The sequence below is a fragment of the Alosa pseudoharengus genome, unplaced genomic scaffold, assembly GCF_046254945.1.
Source record: "Alosa pseudoharengus isolate Yale_2024_CS ecotype anadromous, Long Island Sound unplaced genomic scaffold, YU_APseudo_1.1 YU_APseudo_1.1_scf_23, whole genome shotgun sequence".
In the NCBI taxonomy this organism is placed as follows: domain Eukaryota; kingdom Metazoa; phylum Chordata; class Actinopteri; order Clupeiformes; family Clupeidae; genus Alosa; species Alosa pseudoharengus.
Genome location: NW_027468685.1, coordinates 4,749,507 through 4,762,779, shown reverse-complemented (window position 1 = coordinate 4,762,779; position 13,273 = coordinate 4,749,507). Strand labels below are relative to the sequence as shown.

At 42.0% G+C, this 13,273-nt stretch overlaps 1 protein-coding gene across 4 annotated transcripts in view; it reads left to right on the top strand.

The window, feature by feature from the left end:
* Positions 1-9,146: 9,146 nt before the first annotated feature.
* LOC143140340 (GTPase IMAP family member 8-like) overlaps positions 9,147-13,273 on the top strand; it is a 40,634-nt gene continuing 36,507 nt past the window's right edge. For 2 of the 4 annotated variants that reach the window (XM_076301152.1, XM_076301148.1), the window contains exons 1-4: positions 9,147-9,235; positions 10,206-10,352; positions 11,313-11,369; positions 13,071-13,185. In XM_076301152.1, coding sequence (XP_076157267.1) covers positions 13,143-13,185 — 43 coding nt within the window. In that variant the 5' untranslated portion in view covers positions 9,147-9,235; positions 10,206-10,352; positions 11,313-11,369; positions 13,071-13,142. Of the gene's footprint in view, positions 9,236-10,205; positions 10,353-11,312; positions 11,370-11,486; positions 11,536-13,070; positions 13,186-13,273 lie in introns of all 4 variants that reach the window. The other 2 variants (XM_076301150.1, XM_076301151.1) reach the window with 2 other exon arrangements.

The following is a 13,273-nucleotide window of genomic DNA, read 5'->3' as shown; positions in this document are numbered from 1 at the left end:
TGTAATCTATTTTAGGCTACTGTAGCCTCATCAAATTTGACAGCTGAAAAACACAAGCGGTTTATTCTAAACAAAACCTGAACTCAATCGAAATATAATCACCCATACAAGTTGTCAGGAGTTTTTTAGGCCTGTGGCAATGAGGAACAGGTCTTATTCAGCGCTGCTCCAATGTATCCTCAGAGTGCAGCACCGGGCCACCTCCATCGGCCGTTCGGTGCCCTGCCGAAACATCACCAAAGTGACGTTCGGCAAACTCTTGAGCTTTGCTTGCATCCGTAAACACAGTCTCTGTGCCATTAAATGTCACTCTCAACTTCGCTGGGTACAGCATTCCGTATCGGACTCCTTGTTGATCTCGAAGCATCTCCCTGGTTTTATTAAATGCAGCTCTACGCTTTGCCACTTCAGGAGTAAAATCCGGGAAAATGCGAATTTTCTGCCCGTCGTAGGAGAGGTCTTTTAATTCGGCAGATCTTTTGAGGACTGCTGTTACATCGTGAAAGTAGTGGAGTCTGACTATGAGTGAGCGAGGTGGTTCCTTGTCACCCGGCCGTTTTCGCAAAGCCCTGTGCGCGCAATCAACTAGTGGTTTATTTTTCCAAGGACAACGCTTCTTTCAGGAGTCCTCAAACAAAAGTTTCCGTCACCATGGCCCTTTCTGTCCCTTCCTTCAAGCCTGCAATCCTCACATTCTGTCTTCTGGATCGCCCCTCCAGATCTGTACATTTATCCGCCAGATACTTAACTTCTGTAGACAATCGTTTCACCTCCGACTGGAGGTTGGCTACAGTATCGGTGATGGTTGAGCCATGTTGAGCACTCGTGGCTTGCAGGGCTGAAACAGCAGCCTGAGTCTCAGTTTTAAGCGCAGAAAGTTCTCCCCTAATAGTAGAGGCAACCTCTGCGATGCGAGTGTCAATAGTCTGGGATATCTCTACTTTGGTGGCTTGTAAGTCAGAACGTAGTGAACTGATGGCCTCCAAAATTGGGCTATCTACTGACCGTTCTTGATGGTCTGACGGGGTAGCATTAGCTTCATCCAGAGCACATGGAACAGCAGCTGCTTCATTCTTCCTAGTAGACTTCGTTTGCGTCCGTAAGGTTGACTTCATCTTGAGTCCAGTTAGTGAATTTTATGTCCTAGATGTTATTAACACTTGCTTGAAATATATGTCAAATTAGAACCATTTTAACCTAGCTTTTGCGGGAGCTATTAGGGTAAGCGACCTACCAGCTCATTACTCACTAGCGCCCCCTGTAACTGGACTATTGAGGCCAAAAAGAATAATGTTAATGAAGAGGAAGGAGTGAAGGCAGCCAAGAGGAGGGCCGGAAGGTCTAATTGTAAAGCAAAAGATTCACTGAAAGAAAATGCCATGTGGTACACCAACATTTAGCTAAAATGTGGAGAATACAATGCAATCAAGCATTTTGGGCAATGTGGAGTCACAAGCTGGCAGCAGATTAAGGGCTCTATCGTGCGTCCCAGCGCAATTGACTTTGTATACTCACGCTTTTGTCTTTCCTATTTTGCAGTCAGCGCATATTGGAATTTTCCCTCCACAGGTACGTGCCTGTAAATTAGGGAATTCGATTGCGCCCACTGGGGCGGTTCAGCGAAAAGACGGGGCGTGTTCCGGCGCAAACGTTCACTGTTGATATTTTGCAGTTTCAGAAAACAATTCCGCCACAGACCAGGAACTCCCTGGTCTAAAGTCTGTGGCGCAAATGCAGATGCTATTTTAAGGGTGCATGCATGACTACAGGCCTGCATGAATGAATGTGTTGCACACCAATCTACAGACACCCCCGTGCACAGACGGAAACATTCAAAGCCTTGATAATATTTGTCCATTTCCCGGTTTTGTTCGTGCATTGGTGACCTAAAAATTTAGTAGCCTATATAGTACAACATCTACATGCAATATATTTACAACAACAACGCCTAATTATGACCTATTAATTTGGACAACTTTATACAGCCCTATAAAGGCTAAAGTTACCTTTAGTTTTGTTCCAATTTACCGTTGTGTATGTCTTAAACATCGCGTGCGCTTTAACATCAGCCTCTTTCATTATTCCAGCTGCGCTAAGGTTTTAAGCACCACAATTTTGCCTACCTTGTTGTAGCCCATCTGAAATAACTCCAAGCTTTGTTATGTTCCCTCCATCCTTTCGTATTTTCAAGAAACGTTTTATATCCATGATGGCCTTAAAGTCTTGAGTTAGTGAATTAGCTTAAATCAGCTTTTATGTGCTGTTAACCAGCAAATAGTACAAGAAAGCAGCAAGTATGGCTACAATTTCTGTAGTTGCTGCACCCATTCATTGTTATTCTCTCCTGCTCAAACGAATGTTGTGCGTGCATTAAGTTGATGATAAAGTGTTTACAAACTATACTTAACAGAAAATATTGTAAATAGCCTACTGTCATGCAGTTAATGGGATATACTGTGCAGAGTTGAAAGTTAGGTCAACTTGGAAACAGGCCGTCAACTTTCTCACAGGCCGCCTGTGCTGCGCAACGCACACTTCGCTCCACTCATATACAACATAGTTCCTATTTCGGTAAACCATACATAATTTCAAAGAAAAATATTACCACTCGAGGGAAATCAGTGTGGTGTCCATTAAGATGTGAAAAAATCTAGCGTACACATTTTCAGGAATCATGGTTGTGTTGATGACATAAATTAGGAAATATTAGATGACTTAAGGAGACGTGATGTTGAATTGCATGCCGATGCCATTTAACCCAAATGCCCCAGCGGCAGCACGGGAGAGAAAAGATTAACTGACAGAAGATATGCATTGTCTATAGAGAGGTAATGTTAGATTACATTGTACATAGCAAAAATATCACCATGTATTCATAATCTCGTGATTCAGTGAGAGTGATCCCAAAACAGCGGAAAGTATGTCTTTGTGACAATTCTGTATTACATTTTGTCAAGAGGAAAAATCAATAGCTGACCGTTCCTAACTGAACAGTAAAATTATAGGCTGTGAATGCTCCTGGCTATGCCTGGCAAATATGCCACCGTAATAGCAATCAGCTATGGAACAAGCGTGCCTGTTGTTAAAGGGAATGTGAGATGACGCCCTGATTGGTTTATTGCACGTTATGCCCAAACCACACCCATGATTAATGTAGCTACTTCAGACCACCCCATTTTAGATTTGCGTCGGGCGCAACAGTCAAATATACCGCCGGTAAAATAGCATCAGCGCCCAAGATCCGCCCACAAAGTCACTTGCGTTTTGCGCAAAGACACTTCCGTTTCAGACCGTTAAAATAGAGCCCTAAATGTTCATGAGAGAGAAAAACATGGTTTTAAAAGGACGTGACCGAAGCAAGCCAGGCATAGACCTATAGGCCCGAAGGTAATTGTAAAGCAATTTACAAAAAATTCACTGAACAAAAATGCTGATATAGTACATGAAAAATTAGCTAAAAATGTGGACAATGCAATCATGCATTTTGGGCAATGTGGAGTCACAAGCTGGCAGCAGATTAAATGCTCACGAGAGAGAAATAGACGGTTTTAAAAGGACGTGACCAAAGCGCAAACCAGGCGATCGGCCTATAGACCCAACAATTTTAAAGCAATTTACAAAAGATTCACTGAACAAAAATGTTGATGTGGTACATGAATATTTAGCTAAACATGTAGAGAATGCAATGCAATCAAGCATTTTGGGCGATGTGGAGTGACAAGCCGGCAGCAGATTAAATGCCCACGAGAGAGAAAAAGATGCGGTTTTAAGAAGACGTGCACAGACCACCCTTTCGGACCCCACGTCCATTGGAATGGACATGATATATTTTTGGGTCTAAACCAATGAAAATCTGTGGTTTCACCATTTTAATTATGCTTTGCTACTGATTGGATCCTGATGACCCAATCAGAATGCAGTTATGACCTGTAACTTGATCTGAGAGCACTTCAGACATCAAACAACACAAGCATGGCTCTGAAGCTAGATAGGAACAGGAGTAAGCATCTTTTTTCCCTCATCAATATGAATTTATGTTTATGATAGCCTAACCAATGTGCACTCAGTATAATTCTAACCATTGCAGGTGATGATATTTTAAGATAGTTTGAATATATTTCATAACAGTGTAGTACAGGATTTTTTCAAAGTTTAATGTCCATCCCAATGGACACCAGGTGTTGGGAGATGTTAGCCAACACTCATTTAATTATTGTCACCAGGCAAGGTTCTGACATCCTCAAGACCCAAGCTATAATTCTGAATATATTTTTTATTTATTTCAGCTATTTTGGATGAATGTGCACTCATTTCACTAAAATGTGTGGTCGTTTGTACCTCTCATTTTACTAGATTGTGCACATAATTTAGTAAATTCTGTGCCCGGTTTACTAAATAGTATCCTCATGACGGCGTGATTGTCGTGAGAGCACGATCCATTGGCGCTTGCATGTTTGGCCTTATGTCTACGTGCGCACCTGAGGCTACTCAGCTACTAGAGAAAGAATTTCCCCTGTTTATGTTCACTCCAAGTTGGCCTACCATAAGTTACCAACTCTGCACTGTAGACCCTAACTGGCTATTTATATTTTTCTGTGAAATAAGCAAATGTATTTGTTCAACTTTATGAAGCAGAATTACGCACTAGGCTACTTGGAACATAACACATTTGACAAAGGACAGATGTATGTTATAGTGACAAAATATTAACTTTCAGTGTTTTACGATGTCTTTGTCATGGGGAAGTTTTTTTCCCCATCCATTTATTCTAGGCTACTGTCAGTGACTGCCGTGAGAGAAGCGGGTTCTGTGTTTCGTTCATGTCAGTGACTGACGCGAGAGAAGCGGGGTCTGTGTTGTGTTGCGTTGCGTTAATTTATTTTCAATTGGGCGTGCCGTGTCGTCCACAGCTCTTCAGTTCTGACAAAGCCGAAATTACTCCTTTTGAAACAATGAGTGCGCGCGTTTGTATGGTTATATTGCTTGACAGGGGGGGATCCCGAGCAGCCATAAGGCTACTTTGAGAACATTTCCTAATTCACCCGACACTAATATTCAAAATGTTGAAAACTATTTCGGCATAGCCTATAAGCAGTTTAATTAAATGTAATGTTAGTTGTAAACAAACGGGCTACTTGGTGAGGCTTGGCCTCACAGATGCGCTCGTGCCTTAGATGGCAAGAAAAATCTTCACGATATAGGCCTATTAACTGACCACCCGATTCACGTTGGCTGGGGGGCAGGGGGGGCCATCAGACATTTGTGCCCAGTTAATCCGGCCCTGCCCCCAAGAAATCACACCTTCCCACCAGCTGTGACAGCTTAAAAGAAGTCGAGAGGACTCCTAACTCACAGACCTATTCACAAACCGGTTTTGTGGCATTTCGCCTGTTTTGAAATCCTATGCGGCTACAGGAGCTTCCATTCGTGAGGAAGCAATTTTGCATTGTAGGCATAACTAACATGCAATAACCCCACCAACAACAACCAAAACTAGGCTACTCATTGTCAACATGTAAATTAAATGTAACATTATTGTGAAGTTACAGGTAGTAACAGTAGCATCAATCAAGATGCGCTTGCAATGACTGAGGCAGGGACTGAGCCTGTGATTCTCTGTGCATAAGGTAAGGTAAGGTAAGGTGTTCTGTGTGAATGAGTTTCATGGTGATGGTGCAAATGAGTAAGTCAAACAGTGCAACAGTGCAAGAATAAAGTCTAAATATATATATATATATATATATATATATATATATATATATATATATATAACTATATTAAGAAAGGTATAAGTGTGGTCACAGTTTGGCTGTGGCATGGAGGGAGGGGTTGTGCATATGTGCTAATATAGCACGCAAACAGTGAGGCAGAAGACAGTGGTAAAAAGTGGCTAGTGGATAGACAGTTCAAGACATGGAGGTGGTGAAGAGGCAGACAGACTATGTGGAAAAGTCTATTTCTCCTCTTCCCTTAAGTGAAGCATTGAACAGTTCAATGGCCCTGGGGACGAATTACTTCCTCAGTCTCAGTATTTGTAGGTGCTTACCACCTCGACATTGACCCCATCAATGGAGACTGGTAGCAGGGTGGGCTTAGACCTGCGGAAATCCACCACCATCTCCTTGGTCTTTGAAGTGTTGAGTTGGAGATGATTGAGTTTGCACCATTGCACAAAGTCCTCCACCAGGCTCCTGTACTCCTCCTCCTGCCCGTTCCTGATACACCCCACAATCAGGCGCGCCTGCAGGTGTACGTCCGTACGCACTGTGCGTACCATCAGGCTACTCAACAGCGAGAGAAAATTTCCCTTGTGTGTGTGTGTATTCACACCAAATTGGCCTACCATACCTTCCCAACTATGCACAGTATCCCATTAGCTGCATGCCATCAGGCTATTTACCATTTTCTATTACGTAAAGTTAGTGAACACGTTATCAAAATTAACGTGCACACATTAGGAGAGAGAATGTGCACGCAGGCACACAATAGGCTACTTGTTGTTTTCTTTTACTCGGCTATCTATATATGGTTATACGCACACAATGTTGAGCTAATTCACTAACTCAGTACTCATCATGGATATCACAAGTTTTAAACAACGAAAACAGAAAGGATGGAGGCAGCAAAGCTAGGAGTTATTCCAGATGGACAAGAACAAGGTAGGCAATTGGTGTGCTTGTCAGAATGTTAGACTGCACTAAAGCCAGACGTCACGTTACGCTAGAACAAAACTAGGTAACTTGAGCCTATAGGGCTGTATCAAGTTGTCCAAATTAATAGGTCATTGTAGACGTTGTCGTTGTATTATTGTATGTGGATGTTGTTATGCTATGTAGGCTACTTTTTTGCTGACTGACCAATGCATGGACCAAAAATGGACAAATATTGTTCACGAGTGAATTTTGCAGGCGCCCCTGCCCACAATTGCAGTATCATCAGAAAACTTCTGCATGTGGCATGACTCAGTGTTGTAGCAGAAGTCAGATGAGTACAGGGTGAACAGGACTGGAGAGAGCACAGTTCCCTGTGGCGCTCCGGTGCTGCTGATCACAGTGTCAGAGAGACAGTTCTTCAGTCTGACGAACTGTGGTCGCTCAGTCAGGTAATCTGTAATCCAGGTTACCAGGTGAGTGTCCACATCCATCTGCAAGAGCTTGTCTCCCAGTCTGAGGGGTTGGATGGTGTTAAAAGTACTTGATTCTCACAGCACTTTTCCCTTGTCTAGGTGAGAATGTGTCCTGTGTAGAAGATAAGTGATGGCATCGTCCACGCCCACTTTGTCCTGGTATGCCAACTGTAACGGGTCTAGTACATGGCGTATCTGGGTTCTGAGTAAGACCAATCGCTCCATTGTCTTCATCAGATGTGATGTTAGAGCGACAGGTCTGTAGTCATTAAGCTCACTAGGATGTGGCTTTTTAGGGACAGGGGTGAGACATGATGGGCCCTAAAGTGCATCCTCACTTGTCAAAAGTCTATTCAAATTTAGTAGGATGTCCAGTTCACATTGGGAGGGGTTTCGTTATCAAACGTGGAGCGCATGGCGCAACAAGGTGTTCCTAGGTTTTTTAATCAGTCATATGGGTGTGTTTGGGGCGTAACATCATTTTAAACCAATGAGAATGACATCGGTCATTCCCTTTAACGGTGCAACGCGCGATATGTCAAATAAATGCATCGGTATTTTGGCATTCAACGGCGCATTTGAAGGGAGCTGCTTGCGAGACCATATGGAATAGTCATTCTTAAACCATGCTTTACTAAAACCTAGCATAGCCTTCACACATTTGCACTCGTCTATTATTTGAACTCATTGGCAAAGTGAAACTAACTTCACCAAGGACAAGACAGTTATATGCAGTTACTTTCACTATTGACTGACAATGGGTTACCACCGAAAACATAGACTGGAAAAAGCAACACTTACCCTAATATTGCTCAAATGACTGAATAAAACAACATTTATCCTGCAGAGGAGTTGCTTATATCTCGTGACTCCATATGTGTCTCTCGCCTCTCCCCTAATCACTTTTAACCGTCATTACCAATTTGCAAATGATGGTGAATAACTCATCATGAGATGTACAGTATTTCGTAATATCTTTATTCTAATTATGTTTCCCATTGTAATCGTGCAATTTGTAATGCTTTGCACGATTGCTTTGCACTGGTGTGCGTTCATGAATGATAGAAGGATGGTGTGTGCACCTGCCAATATGACTGTTGACATGCGCTCTTAAAATAGCATATGAACAACTCGCCATTGACTTCTGACCAGGTTTAGGTGGTGTATGATAGCGATTTTTAGACAACGCGCCAGGCCCCTCCCTAGGTTGTTAATTGCCACACCCCTGGTCGCAATGTTTAAAAAATAAACGTGCAAAATAGCGAATTAAGCGGGTAAATAACAAGCTTTACGCCATGCATGCGCTGGAGCCCAAAATACAGCCCGATGTCTTCCACAGTGTTGGAACTTGTCCAAGGCGTAGACTCAGATTGAAGATGTGCTTCAGTGGCTCCCCCAGTTCAGCAGCACAGGCCTTGAGTAGCCTTGGACACAGTCTGTCAGGCTCCGCTGCCTTATTCGTGTGCAGTTTCTTTAGTTTAGCTCTCACTTGATTTGCTGTGATGATGGGGGGTGTAAGGGGAGGAGAGGGGGAGGGGTGCATCTGGGATCTGTGTGTCTGATGGCTGTTGACTGAGGTCATTGTCGCCTCATTGTTCGTGATCGCCATGTGGGGGAGGGGTGCAATATCCAGTGATGGTGGGGGTACGATAGCCTGTGATGGTGGAGGTGAGTGTTGCACTGGTATTGAGGGGGTGTGGTGGTGGGGGATGGGGCTGGGGGATGACCACCTCCTTGATGTCCCTGTCAAGGCTGCCAGAGTCGTGGACGCCTCCACAGGCACAGGCAAGGAGACGTCAGGCGGGGGCAGGGCGTGAGGTGATGGTGGCTTAGGTCGTTGGGTGTCACCGGGATGCAGAGCTGGAGAGGCTGGGAGGCTGGAAGGTGGGGGTAGGGCAGTCACGCAAACAGAGCAGTGCCTGAGTCAGCCGGGGGTGGACAGACAGACCACTCCCATTGGAGCTGGAGCAGGGCAGTCAAACCTGTTGTAGAAGTGGTTCAACTGGTTCAGTGTCAGTGTCACGCTACAGGTAATGTGCTTACGTGAAAGTTTGTAGTCCACTTTGACTTACTGTTGTTGAAGGAGCTACACAAAATGTTGCAGCCATCGTAAGTTATTAAATTCTGTTGTTTTTCGTTGACTTTCATAAGTTTAACAATACTTTTTAAGTTGTGTAAAGTTTTTGATTTCTATTGGGCACAGGATTATAACACTGCTTTCCTCTAAATATGAATCCTTGTGCGTCAACATGTGGGCTGGGCGGCGGTGCCGATCATGATTTCCTTTCCCCTCTACTTTGAGATCATTTGCTATGAACCTATCGTGATTAAGATTACATTTGACAAATGTTTTAATCTCTCGATTAAGGTTTCTATTTCTGTGGGCTATGTACTGTATCTTATGGCTGATTTGTCCAAATCTGAATCCGTCCTATAGTAGGCCCTAGTGGAGTGCAAATCTGCATTGTCTGGAGCCTGTCTTCACGTTGTCATGTTGCATAATATAAAAGCAACCTTTTATAAAGGTAATAGCCTAAGACATGCACAATTACATGTAGCTTTAGTGGGGAAAGTTCATTCTAATGTCAGGTGGGAAAGTCTGGTCTGGCTTTATTTAAAGGCTACCATAACTTTGACCATCATTTCAATTCAGTTTTTTATGTAAAGCACATTCATTTGGTCTATGAAAGAATCCAATCCAATCAAGCCAATCTTAACCCATCGGCTCAGATCTTCAATCACTTACTCTCTCGATCAATTTGATATCAATCTGACATATGGCCTATTGGCATGCACATTATGACATTCAAAAAATCCTGCTCTTTTGAGATAGCCTTGCCCTTGAACAATTGTTTTATCTTCTAGTAACTCATTCACATTATTTGTTCTCATGAGCTTTACATTTTGCAACAAACTGTTCAAAATGCAGTGCATGTATTCAATCTGGCAATAGATAGGTATTTGTTGCTTTGGGTTTGTGTGTGATTCTGTTTAGTTGACGATGACTCACACACATGAAGATCAACATCAGGGTCAGTTTTTCAGTGCAGTTGTTCTGTTTGTCTGTCTCTGTGTGCAGGTTTACACAGAAACTATTGATACTATTTTCATGAAAGAGCTGGAGAATGGGACAAGGAAGAACCAATGCGATGTTTAAGCGGATTCAACTCAAGGCTCAGGGGGTTCTGTCTTCTGGAATCGTGATACGAGATTTTGACTGTTTTCGGTATGCATATATCTTTACAGCCCTATCCAGTATCAACATCTTTTAATGAAAAGCCTAAAAAAAAAAATAACAAATGATAAAAAATACGCTGCAGACGCTGATCTTTTTCAGTAAGCTACTCTCAAAATGTTAGCTTGTATCCTATGCCCTGTCAAGTCACAGACCAAAGTTGGTTGTAGAGGAAGTTTGTAACTTTAGTTTTGCACAAGATTTTGACTTGATGGGTGGTTGTGAATAGTGGTTCCCTATCTATAACCTGTACCAGTTGCATACAATGTCTTATATTCCAATTATCCTCTGAAGTAGGCTATTTGTATGGTCTACTTTGTCAACTATTTACAGTTTGGAAGTAGTAGCCTACATAAATGCACACATAACAACATGTGCTTATGTACAATCCTAGTTGTCAATAATTCTAAGACAAAAGTATGTCTAGACATATATAGGTTGCAATCAAAGACATGGAGGAATCAACTATAGTCTTTGTCAAATATCGACTGTTACCTTTGTACATTCTCTGAATGACCTTTTGGTTCTTTATGAAATTAAACTGAATCATATGAAATGATCTCTCAGTTCCGACTATATTCCTCGTCATTTTGCTCTCGGTTATAGTTTCCACCAATTTTGATAGAAACCATTAAATAGTACAGCTACAGATTATATTTGATTAAGCGTGTCCTCCTTTCTGTTTTATTTGGTATTCACATCAGGACTATTCATATGTTTACAACAGAAACAGACATATAAAAACAAACACATTTGGTATATGTGGAATATGGAGATGAAGGTGAAACATATCTGGAATTATGGATAACGTTATTGATATTAATATTATTCAGGATGAGAGCAGATGCAAAAGACAGTAATCACAGACAGGTGCTGCCAGAAGCACAGACATGTTGGGGCTTTGGTCTGTTTCCTGATCACAGACTGATGTTAATATTGGTCTTCCTGCAGATCACCACAACAGAACTGACCTCCTGTGACTGAAGATCAACGCTCTCCAAAAATCAAGTAAGACAACATACCATCAGATAACCTGATTTATGATCTTAGCTCTGTCTCCCTCTGTGAAAATGAAAAATGAAAATTCTAAATATATTAATCTGAGGAAGAGATGACTTTTTAAAGGTTTATCAATGCCTGGAATGAATTACCAGGAAGTAGATTTCATGATTGAGTGAGTATGATACAATAAAAGACAAGCTGAAGTTTATGGGATGCTGAATTGTTGACTGAATGTAGCCTAATTTGTATGATGGATTGTTCATGGCTAAATCATAAAATTAGACATTTTGAAATTAAAAAACATAAACAGGCCAACACATGCACTAAAACAAAAGAAAGCCTGGATTAATTTCTCATTTTGTGGATAAAATTATTGGTAACACTTTACTTGACGGGTGAGTTCATAACACATTCATAGCAGCTGTCATAAACTGCACATAAAGCATTCATGACTGTTTCGTGAGACACGACTCAACATTCATACCAAACCTTTCATGAATGTGGAAGACAGAACGACGAGAACTTGTCAAAATAAAAGTCCAAAGTCGCAAAGCAGCATTGCTGTTTTTGGTCCAAACCTCTTACCTGATCATGTCACATCTGAGTCAGTGGGCTACTCCAGTGCCAAAACGACAGAACATGGTCAAGCAAATAATTTTTGTTTCATAAAAATGTATTTGTTTTATGATGTAACCTTTGCAGATGATTTCTCATCTTTTGCTACTTACTGGGAATGTCCAACCTACTGTAAGTTACACAAATACGGGATTTTTTTTTTTTTTCGCATGCCCAAATTTCCGTCAAGGATTCCCGGGACACTGAAAGACCGGGGTACACGAAACTTGGTGGGCATGTAACCCTACATGGATAGCACGGAACCATCGTTTTTCGTTTTGATCTGTAGCCCCCCCGTTGGACTGGACCCCCTAAAAGGAGGGTAGGGCAGGCACAGTTCTCAGTGAATATCTTGAGAAATGTAGGGCCTAGGATGACCATTTTTTTCCGTATGTTTGCCTCCAGGGGTCATGTTAACCCATTTCATGTGCACACATGTGCACAAAAAGATACACACGCACACACATACATTCACAGTAATCATACGTATGACACATACTCACACAGTAGACATGTGTACGCATGCATGCACAAGCACATACGCAGGCACACACAGAAGCACGCACACACACACACACACACACATAACATAAACATGTACATGCACACATGCACACAATTCAAGAATTTCTCAGAATTATGAACAGGCAAGATGGATGTGGGGTTGTATAAAATTAATTTTACATGTGAAATCTATGAACTAATCATGTTTTGGTACTTGTTGTCTAGCAGATACCAGTGAGAATTGAGTGTGGATAATGCAATTTAGTGAGACAGTTAGAATCATATAGGCCTTTCAGCGTGATTTATTTTTGTGGAAAAAATGTGCTGGACTGGGCAGCGGTCATATTTTGTACCGATCTGCGGTACATCTAGTTTTGACAAGTTGTCGTCGTTCTGTCTTCCACATTCATGAAAGGTTTGGTATGAATGTTGAGTCATGGCTCATGAAACAGTCATGAATGCTTTATGTGCAGTTGATGACAGCTGCTATGAATGTGTTATGAACTCACCCGTCAAGTAAAATTATTTTGCAAGGTGTAGAAAACATGTTTTGCAAAAGTGCATACTCTGCAATTACTTTGAAATCAGGCATGAGATTGTGACTGTACTGAGGAAGAGGAAGAAGAAGATTAGATTGTGACTGTACTGAGGAAGAGGAAGATGGAGGTGCAGAAGCAGAGAGAGACTCTCAGATCATCAGCAGGTGAGAAATTAGTTGTCAAACGTACATGAGACACAACAGAAACACAAACACACACACACACACAAAACAACAACAACCACATACACAC